The 22,100-nt window shown below is 62.2% G+C and overlaps 2 protein-coding genes across 3 annotated transcripts in view; both read right to left on the reverse strand.

Annotated features, from left to right (window-relative positions):
- The window catches only part of REXO1 (RNA exonuclease 1 homolog), a 47,846-nt gene extending 43,617 nt beyond the window's left edge, over window positions 1-4,229 (reverse strand). For both annotated transcript variants that reach the window (XM_071577921.1, XM_071577918.1), the window contains exon 1: window positions 3,927-4,229. In XM_071577921.1, the coding sequence (XP_071434022.1) occupies window positions 3,927-4,107 (181 nt within the window). In that variant the 5' untranslated portion in view covers window positions 4,108-4,229. The remainder of the gene's footprint in view (window positions 1-3,926) is intronic.
- A 9,883-nt stretch (window positions 4,230-14,112) lies between these two features.
- On the reverse strand, window positions 14,113-21,864 carry ABHD17A (abhydrolase domain containing 17A, depalmitoylase). Its single transcript, XM_071577944.1, has 5 exons — window positions 21,776-21,864; window positions 19,106-19,604; window positions 16,766-16,960; window positions 15,894-16,073; window positions 14,113-15,030 (listed from the first exon to the last, which is right to left on the reverse strand). Exons 2-5 carry the CDS (start codon window positions 19,414-19,416, stop codon window positions 14,805-14,807), a joined length of 912 nt encoding a protein of 303 aa, XP_071434045.1. The 5' UTR covers window positions 19,417-19,604; window positions 21,776-21,864; the 3' UTR covers window positions 14,113-14,804.
- Window positions 21,865-22,100: the final 236 nt, after the last annotated feature.

Consider the following 22,100-nt stretch of genomic DNA (forward strand, 5'->3'; position numbering starts at 1 on the left):
GGACTTTAAAGAGACCTATTTTTCTTCTCTACAGCTCTTGAAAAGATGCTTTTAGGACTGAAGACAGTTCTTCCCTCCTCCTTACACCGCCTGCTTTCAAAGCACTTCACACACATTCAATAATCTTTTCATCCTGCTCTGAAGCAGGTGGGTTTTAGTCGCCTCAGAGATGGGAAAAGCACTTCAGCCAAGTCAGGATTAGAATTTGCAACGTCCAGATTCCCAGCCCTGCACAGAAAATTCCCCACCAGCACAAGTTCCAGCCCCTTCCTCAGTCTTCAGCCAGCCTGGAATTGCCAGGAGCCTCCAGGGAGCCACAGTCTGTTCCCACACAGGCTGTAAAACATGGGAGTAGATTTCCCATGCCAAGTGTGCTTTGTTTCAGGCCCCAGTTCACACCAGATGCTTCACAACAGCCCCCTCCTCACTCCACATGTCTGTATTGACTGAGCTGCTCTCAGAGAGGAAGGAGAGGGAATGGCTGGCACATCCAGATGGGAAAGCTCAGTCCTCCTGCTCATCTCCAAAGGGCATGGAGGCCTCTTCTTCCAGCAGCTGGGAGTACATGAGCACTGCATGGATAATTTGAAACATCTATTAGGAACACCTGAATTCTACATGCCTTGGGAATTCTGGAATGTTGAGGATGGGGCAAAAAAAAGAGGAATAGTCCTACATCCCACTAATTCCCCTCTTCACATCCTCTCTGCTCCTCCTGGCCCATGTCCACAGCCTCCTCCCACCACAACCTGCCAAGACCAGCTCCACTCTGTTTTCAAAAGCTCCTTTCAACTCTCCCAACTGTACCAGGGTTTTTTGGGGGTTCCTGCCAGTCCTCCAGTGACCCTCACACATCAAAGCCAGCCCCAGCCTGCAATCAATATGCTTAGCAGGCTGCTCCTTTAGATGTTATCCTTTTCTTCTAGGCACTATCCCAGAAAACACCAATCTGAGCTGCAGAGACCCACCTGCTTTGGCACAAAAATGATGCTTTTGAAGCTTATTTATTGAGTGATGTGATTAAATAGGTCAAACCTGCCCCAGTGCAGGGCTGTGAGGCTGCTCCAAACCAGACAGGCAGTTCCCCTAGCAGGGAGCAGGTCCTGGTGGAGGCAGAACCTGCTCTCAGGAGGTTTCCTGGTTCTGGCTGAGCTACTGCACCCTCTAGTGTAAATCCTACAGATCCTCGCAGGCAGCAGGAGCTTCAGGCAGGTGGGAAAGGAGGGGAGCACTTCAACCTGAATCCTGCTGAGGCAGCTGAGCCAAGCACTGCCCACAAAACAACTGCCAGAGTGTCTTCTGCTCCTACAGAAATCAGGACCCCTCCGTGGCCCTGCTGGAGTCCAATCCTAAATCCAGGGATTGCAGCAAGTCCATTGCTCATCTCCCATTTCTCAACTTAAACCATGGAATCCCAGACTGGTTTCAATGGGAAGGGACCTTAAAGCTCATCCAGTGCCGCCCCCTGCCATGGGCAGGGACACCTTCCACTGTCCCAGTTGCTCCAAGCTCTGTCCAACCTGGCCTTGGACACTCCCAGGGATGGGGCAGCCACAGCTGCTCTGCCCAACCTCCAGGGGGGAATTTCTTTCCAATATCCCATCTATCCCTGCCCTCTGGCAGTGGGAAGCCACTCCCTGTGTCCTGTCCCTCCATCCCTTGTCCCAAGTCCCTCTCCAGCTCTCCTGGAGCCCCTTTAGGCACTGGAAGGGGCTCTCAGGTCTCCCCAGAGCCTTCTCTTCTCCAGGTGAGCCCCCCCAGCTCTCCCAGCCTGGCTCCAGAGCAGAGGGAGCTCCAGCCCTGGGAGCATCTCTGTGGCCTCCTCTGGACTCTCCAGCAGCTCCGTCTTGTGTTGGGGTCCCAGAGCTGGAGGCAGCTCTGCAGGTGGGGTTAGCACAGAATCAGCATTAAAAAATAGCTGGAATCCAACCCTGAGCTGAGGCAGAACTGACAGATCCCTGTTCCAACAGCCATGCCATGCCCTGGATGCCAAGGGTTTGGGAAAGAGGCAGGAACAGGCACTGAGCCAGCCTTGGGATCCTGCAGAAACCAGGCCCACGCTACAGCTTTGGTTTGCCACAAGCCAGAGCTTCTCCAAGAGCCTCAGCAGAGCAGTTTAGGCTGGAGATTTGGGAAAATTCATAAAATAGAAAGGGTTGTAAAGCACTGACAGTGGTGCATCACCATCCCTGGAGTGGCACTTGGGGACATGGTTGGTGGTGGCCATGGTGGAGCTGCTGCACTGAGAGCTGGACTTGATCCTGGAGGTCTTTTCCAACCTCAACAACTCCATGATTCCAAGCAAATCCCCCTCCCTCCCCTAAACTCAGGTGCTTTTCCTGGCTCTCTGACACAGCCAGGCCAGGCCCAGCAGGACACTGGGGGGATTTTTCCTGCCCTTTCCTCTCAGCTCTGCCCCCAGCACTTCCAGGAGCCACACACACATTCCAGGGGCACCAGGAGGTTTCACTGCACACCCCTTTTCACTTCCCATTTCCCCACCCAAAGCCAGTCCCAGCACACCCAGTACAAACCGAGAGGAGACATTCCACAGATATTTAAAGACACAAAGGAATAGCACAGTGAAAGGTAACTATGGTATCACCTAAGGCTTTCAAACGTGTTATCTGTCTGTGACAGCCTTGAGAATGCTTCTTTTTTTTAAACTAAACCAGAGGTGCTGAGTTGATCTGGTGACAAAGAGACACAGACAACTCATCCTTTTCCAAACCTGTGGGCAACCCAAGTGTGGGAGTTTTGGCCTAAAAACCCTCCTTAAAGCAAGGAGCCCCAAAACCCATAAGCTGGGCTTTATTTTGGCAATTTCTGTTTCAGCTTTTAAAGAAAACTGACAGAAACAACAAAGCTTTACTAAAAAGAAAGCCAACAGGGATCTCCTGGGGAGAAGAGGGAAGGCTTTTCTCTCCAAACAACTCATAATGTGATGAAAGAAAACAACAAGAGCTGCTGGAAGAATGAACAATAGCTCACTATTGATCCTTGGGGGTCCCTTCCATCCCAGGCCATTCCATGATTCCCTGATTCCCTGGGTAGTTGTGCCAAGCTTGACCCTGAGATGAGCTCAGTCGGTTAAAACTTGTTTGTAACAATGCCAAGGCCATGGGTTCAATCCCCTGTGTGAGCCATTGACTTAGGAGTTGGACTCGATGATCCTTGTGGGTCCCTTCCAACTCAGAACAGTCTGGGATTCTGTGAACAGTCTGTATGTTAAATTCCGTGAATTCCTTTGGGATGCTGGCAGCGCTGCGCCTCACCCAACCCGCTCAGGGGCGGGTCTGGCTCAGCACAGCCCGACAGGACACCCGAGCACAGGCCCTGCCCCTCCGGCGGGCACGGCACCCGCAGCTCCTCCTGCAGGGATCTAACGGGCCGGGCAGCGCGGCTGGAACGCGGCCCTGACACCTCAGCGCGAGCGCCCGGAGCGACAAAGAACGGGGCGAGGGCAGCGCTGCGCTCCGGCAGCAGCTCCGGGGGCAGCCCCTGCAGCTCCGGCCCTGGGGACACCCGGGGCTACCCCGGGCCCCGCACACTCCGCAAAGCTGCCCCACACCCCGCGCTGTGCGGTGGGACAGACACCCCCCGCCCCATCACACCGTGGGGCTGAAAAGGCCCTGCAGCCCCTCCCGGGACTCGAAGGGCCAGCGCAGGGCGGGGGTCCCGCACAGAGTCCCCCGCGGAGGGAGCAGGGGAGGAGGAGGCGAGTCCAGGCCCGGTGGGTGGGCTGGGTAGGGCGGAGGAGGAGGAGGAGGAGGAGGGCGGGCACGGGCCTGTCCTTGCTGGGGGAGAACAGGCAGGGCCGGGATGGGGGGGCGGCAGCGCCGGGAGGGCCAGGACAGGGATGAGCGGCAGGACCAGGAGCAACCCCAGCCGGGGAACGGGAGGACGAGGGCGGGGGAAGGGGGTACCTGCGCCGCGTCCCAGCGGGGTTCCCGCGCCGGGCTCGCCGGAGGGTCCGCAGGGCGCGGGGGGCACCGGGGGATGCCGGAAGTGGCAGTAGGGCCTGCGGCACCCCCCGCCCGACCCCGGCCCGCCGGCGCTGAGGAACGGGCAGTCGATGCCGCGGAAGTAGCCGGTGGACCTGAGCATCCCGCCTGCGGCCGCGGGGCGGACCGAGGGGCCGCGGGCGGGCCCGGGACGCGCTCCCGCCTCACACGGCCGGGACCGGCCCCGCCGCCATCTTGGAGCGCCGGGCGCGGCGGCGAGGACCCCGCGACGCCGCTGCCCTCACAGCACTGCCCGCACAGGGCTGCCCGCGGCGCGCCTGAGCCGAGCGCCGGGCGGGGCTGCGGGAGGGGCGGGACATGGGGGGGGCGGGACATGGGGGGAGGGGGGACATGGGGGGAGGGGGGACATGGGGGGAGGGGGGACATGGGGGGAGGGGGCGGGACATGGGAGGAGGGGGGACATGGGGGGAGGGGGGACATGGGGGGAGGGGGGACATGGGGGGGGCGGGACATGGGGGGAGGGGGCGGGACATGGGAGGAGGGGGGACATGGGGGGAGGGGGGGGGACATGGGGGGCGGGACATGGGGGGAGGGGGCGGGACATGGGAGGAGGGGGGACATGGGGGGAGGGGGGGGGACATGGGGGGCGGGACATGGGGGGAGGGGGCGGGACATGGGGGGAGGGGGGACATGGGGGGAGGGGGGACATGGGGGGAGGGACATGGGGGGGCGGGACATGGGGGGAGGGGGCGGGACATGGGAGGAGGGGGGACATGGGGGGAGGGGGGGGGACATGGGGGGAGGGGGGACATGGGGGGAGGGGGGACATGGGGGGGCGGGACATGGGGGGAGGGGGGACATGGGGGGGCGGGACATGGGGGGAGGGGGCGGGACATGGGGGGAGGGGGCGGGACATGGGAGGAGGGGGGACATGGGGGGGCGGGACATGGCGGGAGGGGGCGGGACATGGGGGGAGGGGGGACATGGGGGGGCGGGACATGGGGGGAGGGGGGGGACATGGGGGGAGGGGGGACATGGGGGGGCGGGACATGGGGGGAGGGGGGACATGGGGGGCGGGACATGGGGGGAGGGGGGACATGGAGGGGCGGGACATGGGGGGAGGGGGGACATGGGGGGAGGGGGGACATGGGGGGAGGGGGGATATGGGGGGAGGGGGCGGGACATGGGGGGAGGGGGCGGGACATGGGGGGGAGGGGGCGGGGGAGGAAAGCGGGACACCGAACGGGAGCCGCGGGCATCGTCAGTGTCGCTCCTCACCCTGCACAGACACCCCAACAATCCCACTCTGTCCCATTGTCCAAACACTCCTGGAGCTCTGGCAGCCTTGGGGCCGTGCCCACTGCCCTGGGGAGCCTGGTCAGTGCCCACCACCCTCTGGGGGAAGAACCTTTCCCTGAGATCCATCCCAACCCCCTGGCACAGCTCCAGCCCTTACCTGGATCCCGGCACAGGGCACGGGGCTCAGGAGCAGCTGCACATCCCGGGCAGTCTCCGCTCGGTGTCCGTTCCCCGGCACGGCCCGTGTGGCACCACAGCCCTGCGGCCCCGGGGAGCGGTGGGGCCGGGCCGGGGCTCGGGCAGGGGGTGCCTGCGGGTCCCTCCCGGCTCGGGGTGTCCCAGGGGTCTCTAATCAGAGCCCGGCCGCTTTTGGCACAGCCCCGGACCCGCTGCCCCCGCTGTGGAGCCAACACAGACACGGGGCATGGCCTGTCCTGCTGCCCAGCACCCACCTGAGCCCCCTGAGGTCCTCTGACCACCCAGCACCCCAAGAGCTGCCTGACACCCTCCAGCACCCCGAGAGCCTTCTGAGCCCCTCCGAGAGCTCCCTGAGCCCCCCCGACCACTCCCTGACCACCCAGCACTCACCTGAGCCCTCTGACCACCCCCTGAGCCACCCAGCACCCTCTGAGTCCCCTGAGACCCTCCAGCACCCCGAGAGCCCCCCAGAGCCCCCTCTTAGCATCCACTGAGCCCCCAGAGCCCCCCGACCACCCAGAGCCCCCCAGTACCCTCAGAAACCCCTGATCCCCCCCAGAGCCCCCCAGCACCCCCAGAGCCCCCCAGCTGCAGGCAGAGCCAGGCTCGTGGCCCACCAGCTCAGTGCAGCCCAGAAACCCCACCAGGGACCACCATGGACCACTGCCCCCAGCATGGACCACACCCCAGTATGTCCCAGTATCCCAGGGACCACCAGGGACCACAGCTCCCAGCATGGACCACAGCCCCAGCACATCCCAGCATTCCCAGCATGGATCACCAGGGACCATGAGGGACCACTGCTCCCAGCACAGCCTGCAGCCCCCAGCATGAACCTCTGACCCAGTCCCAGCACAGCCCAGCATGGACCACCACCCCAGCACATCCCAGTACTCCCAGCAGGTCCCACTGCCCCATCCCATCCCAGTACTCCCAGCCCATCCTAGTACTCCCAGCACGACCCCTCAGCCCCAGCAGCCCCTCGGCCCCTGGCACAGCAGCAGGACATGGGGCAGGGGTGGGGAGTGGCCCCACAAGTCCCCTCAGGCCATGCACAGAACTGGCACAACACCCCCAACCCCTGTCCCGGAGTGTCACCATACCCCAAGTCACCCATGGGGACACTGAGGCACTTGGTGACAGAGCTTTGAGCTGAGCAGGGGCTCAGGGCTGGCCCGGGGGGGGGCGGGGGGGGTGAACCATGAGGGGCACCCACAGCTCCTGGGAATCACCTGGTGCTGGCCCTGCCCTGGAGCATCCACCCTCTGCAGGTTTGGGGGGACAGCGAGGACCAAACCAGCCCAGGAGAAATGCCATGGGGTGGAGTCAGCCCAAAGGGAAGAGATGATCCAGGAGAGCCTTGTGGCTTGGGCAGGGAGAGGTGGGAAGCTCCAGGGCCGTGCCAGGGAAGCTCCAGGACAGTGCCAGGGGTGATGCCAAGGAATCATAGAATCACAGAATCATAGAATGGATTGGGTTGGAAAAGACCTCCAAGATCATCAAGTCCAATCCTTGGTCCAACTCCAGTCCCTTTACCAGATCATGGCACTCAGTGCCACGGCCAAGCTCAGGTTAAAAACCTCCAGGGATGGGGAATCCACCCCCTCTCTGGGCAGCCCATTCCAATGCCTGAGCACTCTCTCTGCACAGAATTTTTTTCTGATCTCCAACTTCAATTTCCCCTGGCAGAGCTTGAGCCCCTTGTCCTATTGCTGAGTGCCTGGGAGAAGAGACCAACCCCCACCTGGCCAGAACTGCCCTTCAGGGAGTTCTAGACAGTGATGAAGGTGCCCAAGGAGGAGCTGCCCTTGGACCAGGGAAGGACGAGGGAAAGACAGCAAAAGTCCTGTTTCACAGGAGTCTTGAGTGGGAAAAAACCCACTCTTTTTTCCAGTTCTAGCACGTGCTGCTGCCTCCCCCCTGCCCGTCGCTCCCCAGGGTGTCCCAGCAGAGTCCGGGAGTGGAGAAGAAGGAGAGGACACTGATGTCCCAGCAGCTGCTGACCCCAGGAATCCTGAATAATCCATGAAAAGCTTCTGGAAAGCAGAAAACCCCAGGAGGTGCGTTGCCTTCCCTCAGCAGAAACATGCCCCAGGTACTGGGGGAGGGCTGTGCTGAGTTGCCCCCACACCCCCTGCCAGCTCCCTCCTCCCACCAGAGAGTGGAGAACAAGCTCATCTCCCCTCCCCTCAAAAAAGGGGGGGAAAAGGGTTTGTTTTTATGATATAGATAAATCTATTTTACAGAACTTCAGCTGTAATAGAAAGGACTTCAGAAAGACACACACAGGGCATTTCCCCTACTTATAAGTCTCACCCTGTGCTTCTTCGAGTCACAAACTGGCAAAAATAAAACAAAACTAAATAAATAATAAAATTCAATTTAATAAAATCTTCATTTTTGCCCAGTCCTGGACAGCCTAACATGGAAAACCTCCCCAGAACTGATCCAGGCTAATCTGGGCTGTGCTTTTGCCTCCCCACGTGGGAAGGGGCAGTTTGGTTAACTGGGATTCCCACTCAGCTCCCAGTCAGCAGCACTGGGCAAGGTCCCCGGGGTCCCTGAGCACCCTGAGGCAGCTCCGCTAAGAGGAGGGGCCCCCATAGTCACCCATCCTGGTGCATCCAAGCCCAGCACCCCACAGGAATCCCTCCAACCCCACTGAAGCCTCCTCAATCCACCAAGGGGTCCCCAAAACTGAGCTCATTCCCCCAAAAGCTGCTGCCCCCTCTGCAGAGACACGGGGGGTCCCAGTCCCTGCTGTCCCTCCTGGGCTCACACCCCATGGCCAAACCACCCAATTTAAGGAGGGGACCAGGGGTGGGACACGTGGCAGGGCTGTTCCAGGACCTCAGGTCCCCGTGTGGGACAAGGGGCAGCACGTGGGGGGCAGTTTTGCCCCTTTGCCTCCCTGGGAGAGCCAGGCAGGGGGATGTCACTGCAGGACCATCCCCACAGCAGCTGCTGGGTGACAAGGGGGGCCTGTCCCCTGTGACAGGGAGACATCCCACTGCTGAGTGGCAGCAGGGACACACTCCTGGTGCCATGTTTGGCATCCCCCACACATCAAGGATCCAGCCCAGGAATGTGGCTCTGGGTCTGCCCCGGGGGATTCTCCTGGTTCACCCCCCAGAGCAGGGGGTTGGATCCAGCCCTGGGGTTCCCCAGAACCTCCTCCCCACCTGCTCCCCCACAGACAGGTAAATTGGGTCGAGTTTTTGCGGGAAAAGAGATTAAAACAGATGAAAAAACAAGGCAGAGACGCTCTTGTGACAGGAGCCACCCTCTCAGACCCCACTCCCTGCTTCTCATTCCGCACCACCATATCCAGGCACCCCACGGGCACTTTCTGCTCCCTGTTGTGGGGGTGGTCACAGGTTTTCTCTGCATCCAGAGGGGAACTTTTCCATTGTCCCATCACAGCCCCCACATGAGGCGCCAGACAGGGTTTGGGAAGCTGGAGAAGGAAATGTGGAAGTGGGAGAATAGGGCTGAACTCCCAGGACGTCTTCATGTTGGGTGGCCTCTTCTCAGGGATGGTCTGGTCAGGGGGGTGAGCCCACCCCTGGGACCCCATCGTGTGACCCACCATGGGCCATGTCCCCTATGGGAGACTCCCCTGTCCGTGACACCCCAGAGCCTCATCCACATCCTGGGTCACTTCCATGGGTGCTTCAACCTCCCAGAGTTCTCTTGGCACCCCAAGGGGATGCTTCCCCCACCTCCCCTCCCCCCCCCCCCCAAAGGGGACACTCCAGCCCCCAGCATGCTTTGACCTTCCAAGGGGAAGCTCCAGCACCTCAGGGTGCTCCTGGTGTCCCAAAGGGATGCTCTGCCCCCCCCAAGGGGACAGTCCACCCCCCCAAACTACTCCTGGTGTCCCAAAGGGATGCTCTGCCCCCCACAAGAGGGCACTCCAGACTCTCCCCAGTGTCCCTGGTGTCCCAGAGGGATGCTCTGGCCCCCAAAGGGATGCTCTGGCCCCCCCAAGGGGGTGCTCCAGCCCCTCGGGGTGCTCCCAGCCCCTCAGAACTCCTGTCCCGCCCCCACCGTGTGTTCCAGTGTGCCGTTCCTGGTGCTGTCACCTGTCACTGGTCACCTGTCACCGGGGCTGTGGCAGCCCGTGAGCCTCCCTTGGCCTTCCCAGCCTCCAGGCATCGCTCAGGCATAGGATGACAAAGGGAAGCTCACAGGGGGCAGGGGGCTCCGAGCGCTCCTGTGGCTGCAGAAGAGAGAGGAGGGGAGGGCAGGGCAGCACTGGGAGCTGCAGGATCCAGGGAATCAGGGGATCCAGGGGAACAGGGGGATCACAGGAGAGTATGGGGATCCAGGGGAACTATGGGAACCCAGGGAGCTGTGGGAGTGTACGGATTCCAGGGGAACCGGGGAATTGCAGGGAATTGGGGGATCCAAGGGGAGCTGGGGGATCTCGGGGGAGTGTGGGGATCTCAGGGGAGTGTGAGGATCCCGGGAGAACTGGGGGATCCCAGGAGAGTGTGGGGATCCAGGGGAACTGGGGGAGCCCAGGGAGCTATGGGAGTGTGGGCATCTCAGAAGAGCTGGGGGATTGCAGGTAATTGGGGGGATCCAAGGGGAGCTGGGGGATCCCAGGCAACCTGGGCGATCCCAGGGAACTGGAGGATCCCAGAGGAGTGGTGGGATCCCAGGAGAGCTGGACAGTCCCAGAGGAATGTGAGGATCCCAGGAAGCTGGGGAATTGCAGGGAACTGGGGGATTGAGGGGAACTGGGGAATCCCAGGGTAGTGTGGGGATCCCAGGGGAGCTGGGGGATTGCAGAGAGCTGGGGGATTGCAGGGATTTGGGGGATCCAAGGGGAGCTGGGGATCCCCAGCCTGCCCCACATCTCCAGGAGGTGAAAACCAGCCCACAGGTCTCCCCGGTGTGACCCACCAGCCCTGAGAACCCTCCAGCCCCTGGGGATGTGATTTGGGATGTGGTTTGGGATGTGATTGGCATGAGGCGCCAGTGGGGCGATGGCCCAGCAGTGTCAGGGGTGCAGGGTGGGGGTCTCTGTGTGCCAACCCGAGGGTCAGGGGGCTGGAACCAGAGATGGGGGGGGGAGTGCACATGTGTGTGAGTGTGTGTGTCTGTATGTTGTGTGTGTGTGTCTGTGCAAGACTGTGCACACACCTGCGTACATGTGAATGTGTGAGTGTGTGTGTGTGTGTCTGTGTCTGTGTGTGTGAGAGTGTGTGAGTGTGTGTGTGCACACCTGTGTGTGTGTGCGTGTGTGTGTCTGTGCAGGGCTGTGCACACACCTGTGTGCATGTGAATGCACATGCAAGTGTGAGAGTGTGTGTGTGTGTGTGTGCGGCTCACACATCTATGTGCACACATGTTGGTGCTCACACGTGTGTGCCCAACACAGAGGCTGGAGGGGCCCATCCCATGATTGCCCTCCCAGGCCCGAGCTCCCTTCCTGGGACCCATCCCAGCTCAGAAACCCCCACCCGCCACCCCTGTCCCCCCCAGCCAGCTGGGCAGACTTGGGTGTCCCCACAGAGGGGTGGGTGTTCCCCCTAGAGTGGTGGGTGTCTCCCAAGGTTGTTGGGTGTCCCCCTGGGGCGGTGGGTGTCCCCAGGGTTGTGGGTGTCCCCCAAGGTTGTTGGGTGTACCCCAGGGCAGTGGGTGTCTCCCCAGAGTGGTGGGTGTCCCCCAAGGTTGGTGGGTGTCCCCAGGGTGGTGGGTGCCCCCTGCCCCCTGTGCCCCCTCCCCGTGTCACGACTCGCTGTCTCTCACCAGGGAGGTGCCGTCGCTGTCGGGGTGTCACAGCTCAGTGCTGCTCGAGGAGAGGGGACACAGACTCTGTTCCCTTGGATCTGCAACCATCCCTGTCCCCACTGTCCCCACTGTCACTTCTGTCCCCAGGCCTCTGCCTCCCTCTGGCAGGACAGAGCCAGGGGCTGCTGCCAGCGCATCCTCCCCTCTCCCTGCCCCTTGCTGTCCCCTTCCCTCCACCTCAGCCTCACCTGCCATCCCTCCTCCGCTGTCCTCCCCTCTCCAGCCTGACCACCGATGGGATCCTTCCCTTCTGCCCTTTTATACCATCTTTGTTCATATGACAAGCACGTGGAAAACCAGAGCAGAGCTCGGAAAAAAGCTCCTTAAGATGCTTTAATTCAGTTTCCTGGATCCCATGACTGAGCTCGGCCTCTGAACGGGGTCTCATGACTGTAACACGCAGGCCCCGGCCATCAAAAGCCTCATTTATGCCCCAAAAGAGACTTAAACCCCTCTTGGCTGGTCACCCGATGTCTCCCACCCCTGTCCTGGGCCCCTGTGTCCCCCTGGTGGGGGGTGACACTTGTCCTGACCCCACTCCAATGGGGAGGGACTTTGGGGACACTGGAGGTCTGGCTCTGCCCATCCCCTCCCCCCGAGGAAAGGACACTGCAGAGTCCCCTCCAGGCACCAACCCTGCCCAACCCTGTCCCCAGCACAGCCCCTGCCTGCCCCCAAAGAACAGCATCAGCTGAAGGGTCAGAGGAACCACCCCAGTGAGCACAGAAGTGCCATCCCAGTGGGGACAGAAATGCCGTTCTGGAGGGGACAAAAGTGCCATCCCAGTGGGGACAAAAGTGTCATTTCAGAGGAGAAAAAAGTGCCATCCCAGAGGGGACAGAAATGTCATGCTGGAGGGACAGAGGTGCCATCCCAGATGGGATAGAAGTGCCATCCTGGAGGGACAGAAGTGCCATCTCAGAGTGGACAGAAATGCCATCCCAGATGGGACAAAAGTGCCATCCCAGAGGGGACAGAAATGCTGTCCTGGAGGGACAGAAATGCCATCCCAATGGGGGCAGAAGTGCCATCCCAGAGGGGACAGAAGTGCCATCCTGGAGTGACAGAAGTGCTGTTCCAGTGGACTGTGGCCCAGTTTGCCCCCACCCTGGGCAATGCTGCACTGAGGACCCCCAGCTCAGCCCTCCTGGGGGCCCTCCAGCTCCCACAGGGGTGAGTGCCCCTCTCCCCCCTCACCTCAGCTGCTCCTGGCTGAGTGAGGGTGGAACCCGAGTCCTCCTGTGCCAGGAGCAATGACAGATCCAGACTCAAAAAGCCCCAACCTCCAAACCCAGCCACGGCTCCTCAAAACGGAGTTCACACCCAGCAACGTCCATCTCCCCGCGATCCCACATCCCCGGGCTGGCTCTACATTTTGGGGACCAGCCTGAACACTTCTGACCTTTTGCCTTGGTTTTAAACTCGGCCACAGTAAACAAAACCTCGAGGCACCCCGACATCCCCTCCCCTCCTCGGGCGGTCCCGCCGGCGCTGCTGAGCCGCCCGAAGCATCCGCAGGTCGACAGGAAAGCGCCAGCAGTAAGAGGATAAAAATACCCGCGGTGCAAACAGAACGTCTCTGTGCCGGGATTAGGCAGCCCTGGGCCAGCTGTGGCTTCCAGCACGTGTGAGCCCAGCGCTCCCAAACCGCTCGGGTTCTGTCCTGCGACGGGATGGGGAAGGGAGCGATGTGGGGGGATGCTCAGGGAGAAGCCAGACATCCCAGCTCCTGGCCCCCAAAATCCCCCTGGAAAGGAGGGAGGGTTCCCCCAAAGCCCCAACATCCACATCCTCTCCCAGCTGCAGCACCAAGGAAGGATCTCCTCTTCTGCCCCGGAGCACCTGCGGTGGTCCTGGGGGAGGAGAGGGATGCATGGGGAGCAAGTGGTCCTGTGCCCCTCCCCCGGGCCCCCACGGCTCCCAGCCCCAAACAAAGGGTGCATTGGAGAGCTCGGAGCCTGGGGGTGCAGCCGGGCCCGGATTCCCTAAGGAGATTATCCCTCCTCACATGAGCCGGCCCGGCCTCCCCGGGGAGGAGGGGACACAGAGGGGACAGGCACAGGGAGGGGGGACAGTGCTGGGAAGCCCAGCGAGGGTCCCCCGCGGGCAGGAGGAGGCAGAGCAGTGCTCTGCTGTGTGGGCTGGGGCCAGGGATGCCCCGGGGGCAGGAAAACACAGGGACACTTGGAACTGCCATTACTGGCGGGATTCACCCAAGCAGCACAAACCTGAGCCTCTGCCCTTCCGTGGGGCAAAGCTCCCGTCTGCTGGCAGGAGGACACTCCGGGACACACCCACACCTCCATGGCCAGCACATTCCAGGGATCACTGACGTTCCCACACAGCCAGTGGCACAGCTGGGCATGGAGCAGGTCAAAAATAAGGTTTGCTGCCCCCAGGCCCATTCTGTTGTCCCTCAGGACCACCCTGTGTCCCTCACTGTGCTGGTCCTGGCACACAGCCAGCCATGGGGATGTCTCGTGTGCCCTGTGGCACACCCACACCCCCCATGCCACAGCTCCCAGGAGGCTGAGGCAAGCCATCCTCCCTCTGCCACTGTGATGCCATGGGATCCTCCAATGACAAGGGACAGGAGCTGGCAGGGCAATGGGTTCCCCCCATTGTCCCCACACCCAACTGGAAGACCCAGACCTTTGCAGCCCAGTCCCAGGGGGCCAAGGGCACCCTCCCCCTCACTGGCACCCAGAGGAAGGTGACAAGGGTTGGGGATCCAGCCAAGGGCAGTCTGGGGGAGATGCTGGACAGGGAGAGAGCTCAGGGGCTGGACCCCAGGGCTGGGTCACAGGGAGGGACCTCCAGTTGGCCCCAGGGAAAGGGCACACACGGGTGAAACGCTAAACCTCTGCTCTTTATTCAGTGCCCGGTTCCCTCGCTCTGTTCCCCAAGTGAGTGCTCCAGAGGAGGTTTGCCAGGGGTGGCCAGAACACCAGGAGCGCTCTGGGAAGGCTGAGCAGGGCCAGACTGGAGGAGGTGTGGGGCAGGAGGGCACCTCCTCTGTGCATCCCCATAGTCCCCTCAGGGACACGGCTCTGGCCCGGCTGTGGGGCGAACTCCAGGCACCGCCAGCGCTGGTCCCGGGAAAGCTCCGTGGAGAGCAGGAACTGCCACCTCCTTTGTCCCACCCCAGGGACACGAGGAGGGGGACAGGCCCACCAGCCCCTCTCCAACTCGCCTTATTGCTATGTCAGAGCAGCAGAGCAGCCAGGAGCAACTTGGGAGTTCACTGTTCTGGGAGAGGGGACGAGCACGTGTCCGAAGCCAAGGATCCACCGTCGGGGGGTGGGCTCATGTCTCTGGGGCAGGGGGAAGGAGGGGCTGCCCCAGCAGGGCCTGGGGTGCCAGCAGTGCCAGGGCTGGCACCGGCAGGGAGGAGGCTGTGCTTGTGTCCCAGAGGAAACACCGTCCATTCTCCCGAGCCTGGAGCCGAGGCTGAACAAACTCACTGCACCTCCAGCGGCAGGGACTGGGGAGAAGACATTGGGGGAACTGGGGGAACAAGCAGACCCCCCCTGCCCGCCCCTAGTTGCGCTGGCTGGGCAGCTCCTGGGAGATGAATTTCCGAAGGCGCTCGAGGTACTGGCTGTAGAGTTCAATGTCATTGTGCCCCGCCCCGTCCACCCAGAGCGGCTCCACGGCCTTGGGGCAGCGCTCAAACAGGGCCAGGCCGTGCGAGAAGTCGATGACTTCATCCTCTGTGCCGTGGATGATGAGGACGGGAGAGGTGATTTTGGAGATCTTCTCGATGCTGACAAGAGGGTGGGTTGGGGGAGAGAGGAGAGAGGGGTGAGCACAGGGACTGGGACACTTCCATTCCCCTCCTGCCCCCTTAAAAAACACCCCGTGGGAGAGGGACCAGGAAATGCTCTTTGATCACAGAACACAGGGACAGAAAGGGACGTGGAGCTCCTGCCACGGATGAGCTCCAGGGCAAGATCTGCCCTGGTATGACGGATGAGGAGCAGACAGCAGCAACAATATCCCCAGGGGACCACAGCACTGCTGCAGGACAACCTTCCGTTGTTGGGATCAGCCGTGCCAGGCTCCGAGCAGGGGAAGCACGGCTGTTCCCAGCCCGGCCCCAAAGGCCACATGAGGCCATGGGGACACAGAGCGTGGGCTGGTGGCTCCCCAGCCACGACTTCCGGCTTGGGGACAGTCCCCTGGGTGGGCCCCGCTGGCCTGGCTGCAGGGCAGAGGAGAAGGAAAAGCTCATTCCTCAGCACTGCTCCTGACATCTGCAGAGTGGGAGAATCCACAGGGAATTACTCCTGGGGCAGAGGGGTCCCAGGGCTTGTGACACCCAACAAAGGGCCAGAGGGACAGCCCTGAAGCTGGGGGGCAAGGACACTGAGACAGGGTGGCCAGGAGGTGATGTCAGAGGGGACTGGGGTGCACACAGGGCACAGTGACCCCAGTGAGGGTTATGACCCCCCAAGGGGACCAAATGTAGGTGACAGGACCCCAGAGAGGATGTTTAAAGCCTATCATAGGAAATGGGTCCACACTTGTCACCATGACTTCTGGCTGTGGGCAGGGCTGGTGTCCAGGACACAGCTGGTCAGGGCACTGCCCTGCAGACCTGACTGACCCTCTGCGTGGGGCACTCACTTGGGAAAGGCATCGAACCAGTAGGTCTTCTTGGTGTCGGGGAAGGCGACGCGCATGCCGGAGGTGAGCGGGGAGTGCAGCACGATGGCCGCGCACTCGTAGCGAGAGGCCAAGTCCACGGTGGGCACGGTGCCAATGCTCTGCCCGTACAGAATGATGTTCTCGGGGCTGATCCCATACCTGGGGGAGCACAGGGCATGTCAACAGCCAAACACCCAAGTCACCTCACCAGATCAGAGGACCATAGAGTATGATGGAGTTGGAAGGGACCTATCAAGTCCAACTCATGGCCCTGCACAGGACAACCCAACAATCCCACCCTATGTCTGAGATACAGCTCAGAGGGCACACTGCAATGGCCACAGCACTCTCCAAGGCTCCCAGGGGTATCTGTCCCTCTGGTCTTCCCCTGGCTGGGCCCAAGGCAGCTCCCTGCACACCTAAAGGACCAGGGAGCAGCTGGGGCTGAGCTGCCAGGTGAGTCATGGGTGGTGTTGAGGCTCTCCCTTGCCATGGACAGGGCTATGGGGGAGTTCACAGATCCCAGATGTGGGGGCAGCCCTCAGCTCTGGGTCACACTGCCAGCCAGGGCAGAGGAGGCAGAGCCTGGAACAAAGCTGCACCCCAAACCCATGAGCAGAACTAAGCCTTAGCCCGAGACAGTCAGACAAGGAGAACAGCTTGTGCTAAGGTCATGCTCTGCAGCATCAGGTCCCCTGGCTGCTCCTCCTGAAGCTTTCCAGCCATCCCTTTCCTGTTCCGAGCAGCCCAGGGTTCCTTTTCTGGGAGACTTCCTGTTTTCCAGCCTGCTGGATAACAGGGTTTTCCTGAGAGCAGCACAGACATCCTCCCTCCCTCCCTGCCCCGCTCACCGCGTCCGCAGCGCCTGCCACGCGGCGTCGATGTCGGAGTAGAGGTTCCTCTCCGAGGGCTTGCCGGTGCTCACACCATAGCCAGAGTAGTCGTAGGAGAAGATGTTGCAGTTGATGCGGGTGCCCAGCCCGATGTAGAAGCTGCTCATCTGCCCCAGGTCCACAGCATTGCCATGGGAGAAGAGCACCGTGTACCTGTGGCACCGGGGAGGCGGGAACAGCACGTTAGGATGGAGCAACGAGGCTGGTCAAGGGACTGGAGCACAAGTGCTGTGGGGAGAGGCTGAGGGAGCTGGGGGTGTTTAGCCTGGAGAAGAGGAGGCTCAGAGGTGACCTCAGCACTGTCTGGAACTCCCTGAAGGGAAGTTCTGGCCAGGTGGGGGTTGGTCTCTTCTCCCAGGCACTCAGCAATAGGACAAGGGGGCACAATGGGCTCAAGCTCTGCCAGGGGAAATTGAAGTTGGAGATCAGAAAGAAATTCCTTCCAGAGAGAGTGCTCAGGCATTGGAATGGGCTGCCCAGAGAGGGGGTGGATTCCCCATCCCTGGAGGTTTTTAACCTGAGCTTGGCCGTGGCACTGAGTGCCATGATCTGGTAAAGGGACTGGAGTTGGACCAAGGATTGGACTTGATGATCTTGGAGGTCTTTTCCAACCCAATCCATTCTATGATTCTGTGATATCCTGGCCCTTCCCTATCCCTATCCCTGGGAAGCGCCAGCCAGAACCTTTGCCTTGGAAGCAACAAACCAAACCACACAACACAAAGGGCCAACACCCCTCAGGCCACCAAGAAAGGTCCTCCTGATCCCCCCAGACCCTCCTGCTGCCAGGGCCCCAAGCAAGAACAGACAGCCCCAAAGGCAAGATGATGATTCTGTTCAAGTTGTTGAGTCTATTTTTGGTAAAAGGCTCAGGATTTGGGGCCGTTTGCCCAACGAGGATTTCAAGTAAGAATTCTGACAGTGGGGGTTTTTTTCTCTCCTGAGCCTGGCAAGACACCAGATGCTGGAAGAGAAGTGGATTGTGGGAGTGACAAGGCACAAGAAATTTCCACCACAAGGGGGAAAACAATGTTAATCACAAAAATTAACACTAATATTGGATTGATGGAAGCTTGGCTCCCTTCTGCTGAAGGGATGGAGCAGGACTCTCTCCCTGCTGTACCCGCCAAGCTGGTCTGTGACACCTGTGGCCAGGCTGGGCCTCCAATTCCATCCTGGATGCCCAGGAAGCCCCAGCAGGAAGGTGGTGGCAGGATGATCTGCAGGGAGGTCACACAGCCAGCAGGGGCTGATGTCCTGCGGTTTGGGAGGTCTGGCTCCCCTCTAGCCCACGTTCTCCCCTCCAGCCCTGCACCTTGGAATGCTGATCCACACTGTGGATACCAGTGAGCAGGGTCAGCTGAGGTGACCTGGCCTCCCCCTGAACCCCCAAACTGTGCCGCTGCTTGGGCAGCAACTGTTCAGTCCCTTCCCAACCCCTCATCCCAGGCAGTGGAAAGGGGTCTCAGTCCCCCACCCCAGGCTGCCCCTCTCCAGCTTCTCAGTTCATGGACCCATGGAGGTGACCAGCAGTGGGATGTGCCCAAACCCCTCCTGGGTTTCACTCCCACCACTCTTCTCCTTGAGGAATCAAATGTGGCCATGAATTCGACTAAACAGACCAGGCTCTCCTGGCTGGTACGGGCTGTTGTCCATCCCCACGGTCACTGTAGAGGTGGGACAGGGCAGGCAGCCAATGCAGCCTCCCCAGCACTCCCCAAGAGCCTCTCACAGCACTCAGAGTGGGAGCTCAGAGTGGAGCGTTACAACCCTGCCATGACACTGAGAGATCTGTGGGACAATCCTGGGAATCACACAATCATAGAATCATAGAATGGATTGGGTTGGAAAAGACCTCCAAGATCATCAAGTCCAACCCTTGGTCCAACTCCAGTCCCTTTACCAGATCATGGCACTCAGTGCCACGGCCAATCTCAGTTTAAAAACCTCCAGGGATGGGGAATCCACCCCCTCTCTGAGCAGGCCATTCCAATGCCTGATTACTCTCTCTGAAAAGAATTTCTTTCTGATCTCCAACTTAAATTTTCCCCTGGCAGAGCTTGAGCCCATTGTGCCCCCTTGTCCTATTGCTGAGTGCCTGGGAGAATCGCTGCATCCCCTTGCTCCTGCTGTAACCCCATTCCCGGGGCAGCCACAAGCCAGGCCGGTCCTGGGAGCTGCCTCAGGGGCCGCCTCCAACCCCCCAGCGGCAGGGAGAGGAGGGGAGTGTGCAGGAGGCCCTGGCCCGGCGCTGTCTGTGTCCCCGCCCTGCCTGCTGGCCCCGCCGCGGTGACTCACCTGGCGCCCGGCACGCAGCGGACGTACATGCAGCCGACGCGGTTGCCGCGGCTGCTCTTGGTGACGAACACCTCGATGTTGTCCAGCTCCCGCTGGGAATACTGGAAATCCGCCCGCTCCTTCAGGTGCAGCTTCCAGCGGCCCGCGGCGCCGCGCAGGGAGCCGGTGCTAGCGCTGCCCGCGGGCTCGGGCTCGGGCAGCACGGCGTAGGTGGGCTCGGGGGGCAGGAAGGCGAGCTTGGCCGCGATGCGGCTCGGGCAGGGCGGGCAGCAGAACAGGCAGCACAGCTGGCTGAGCGACAGCCCGTTCATGGCGAGCAGCAGAGAGAGAGGCGGCCGCGCCCGCGGCGAGGGAGGATCCGAGCGGGACAAGAGGCCGGGAATGACTCCCCGTGTGTCCTCAGCTGGCGCTGGGCACGGCGGGGCCCGGCAGGGCAGCGCGGCCCGGGGCGTGCGGCGGGGATGGGCTGTCCATCTGTCTGTCCGTGGGCAGCGGGAACCTGCGAGCAGGGTGGGCGCCGAGCGCTCAGTGACCGCCGGCCGGGGACACACGTGCTCGTGCCCAGCACGCCCCAACGCCCGCGGGCTCGGTGTCCCCCCAGGCACCACCCACACACCCACCCACCGCCCACAGCCCGCGCTGAGCCCACGCAGCCCCCAAACCCAAAAGCAAACCCAGCCCTCCCTCCTCCCACACTCGGCAGCAGCGCACACACACCTCGCCCCCGGCCCCAACACCCACACGAGCCGTGGGACAAAGGATACGGCCCCTCCAGGACCCCCCGGGGCCGGCACAGGCAGGAGGGAGAGCTGAGCGACCCCAGGGAAAAGGGGAGAGGGGAAAGGGGGGGGGGAAGCAACTATTTTCTGCAAGTTTGGGCACAGGCTCGAGCTGAGGAATGTCAAACCAGCCCACACCCCGAGGAATTCGCTCCATCTGCTTCCGAAAGGCTGGGAAAGGGGAGGAAAGGGTGGAATGGGGAGGCCTCACACCCAGGCAGGAAGCACCGCCGAGGTACTGGGAGGGAAGGGGTGCCCCGTGGTCCCCTAGGGCTGGTGACCACCCAGAGCAGAGCCGGGGCCACTGTGGCAGCCCCGGGTCTGGCACCCCACGTGCCAAGGGGATCCGTGCCATGCACCCCCCCCGGGTGGGCAGCCCTGCCTACCCCCTGCCCTCACCCCACGGCCGGCAGCAGGGTCCAACCCACACCCCACAACCACTCCACACCTGCCGTGGGGCCAGGTCCAACCCCCACACTGACTGTGTGGGACCCCCACCCCACACACAGTGAATGTGTGAGACCCCCACCCCCCACACTGACTGTATGGGACCCCCCACCCCACACACACTGAACGTGTGGGACCCCCACCCCACACACACTGAACGTGTGGGACCCCCACCCCACACACACTGAACGTGTGGGACCCCCCCATCCCACACACAGTGAATGTGGGACCCCCCATCCCACAAACACTGACCACACCCCCACCCCACAGCCAGAAGGGGATCCACACTGCACCCACCCGTGTGAGACCTCCCACCACCGACCAGGGGGTGCGTCCCTCTCCATTGGCAGGCACGGGACCACCACCCACCACACTGATCAAGGGGGACTGTGAGACCCCCACCCACCACACCAACCAGGGTGGGACTGTGAGATCCCCACCCACCACACACCGACCAAGGTGGGACTGTGGGATTCCCACACACTGACCAGGGTGGGACTGTGGGACCCCCACCCACTGTATGTAGCCCTTCCCTCCAGTGCCTGCTCTGGGCCTCCCACCCTCCCCTCCCCACACAACTGACCTGTGGGGGACACCCCACCACTCACCGGTGGGTCTCCCACCCCACTGACGGGCATGGGGACCCCCCATCCCGCTCACACTGACCTGTGGGGACGACCCCCGGCCCCCCAACTGCTCTGGGCCTCAGTCCCCTCATTGACCGCTGTGGGACCCCCCAAACACACACTGACCATTGGGGGAGCCCCCCAAACACACACTGACCGCTGTGGGACCCCCCAAACACACACTGACCGCTGTGGGACCCCCCAAACACACACTGACCACTGGGGGACCCCCAAACACACAATGACCACTGGGGGACCCCCCCAAACACACACTGACCACTGGGGGACCCCCTAAACACACATTGACCGCTGGGGGAGCCCCCCAAACACACAATGACCGCTGTGGGACCCCCAAACACACAATGACCGCTGTGGGACCACCCAAACACACACTGACCACTGGGGGACCCCCCCAAACACACACTGACCACTGGGGGACCCCCTAAACACACATTGACCGCTGCCCCCCTCCCATTCCGTGCAGGCCCCACAGCCCTCTCACCTGAGCGGGCCCTCCCCACCAGCTGCGGGGGTGTCCCCCCCCGCCCTGCCCGCGGTACCTGCACATGGTCCCGGGCCCCCCGGCCCCGCTCCCCGCGGTACCTGCACATGGTCCCGGGCCCCCCGGCCCCGCTCCCCGCGGTACCTGCACATGGTCCCGGGCCCCCCGGCCCCGCTCCCCGCGGTACCTGCACATGGTCCCGGGGCCCCCGGCCCCGCTCCCCGCGGTACCTGCACATGGTCCCGGGGCCCCCGGCCCCGCTCCCCGCGGTACCTGCACATGGTCCCGGGCCCCCCGGCCCCGCTCCCCGCGGTACCTGCACATGGTCTCGGGGCCCCCGGTCCCGCTCGCCGCTCCCGAGGCCCCGCGGCCGCTGCGGCCTCCCAGGCGGGGGCGGCGCTGGCCCGGCCCCCGCGCGGAAGTGACGCCATCGCCGCGCGCCCGTTGCCATGGGAACGGCGGGGCCTCATGGCCGGGGGTGTGGGGGGACACACAAAGCACGACCCTCCCCCGTCACCGAACCCCCCCAATGTCCCCGAGCGGGAGAATCTGCGGATATCCAGCCCATCCAACGCCGTGCCCGGGCAAAGTCACCCACGCAGGTGACTCTGGAAGGCGTCCAGGTGGGCCAGGCATGTCTC

Source organism: Pithys albifrons, chromosome 27, assembly GCF_047495875.1.
Source record: "Pithys albifrons albifrons isolate INPA30051 chromosome 27, PitAlb_v1, whole genome shotgun sequence".
Classification (NCBI taxonomy): domain Eukaryota; kingdom Metazoa; phylum Chordata; class Aves; order Passeriformes; family Thamnophilidae; genus Pithys; species Pithys albifrons.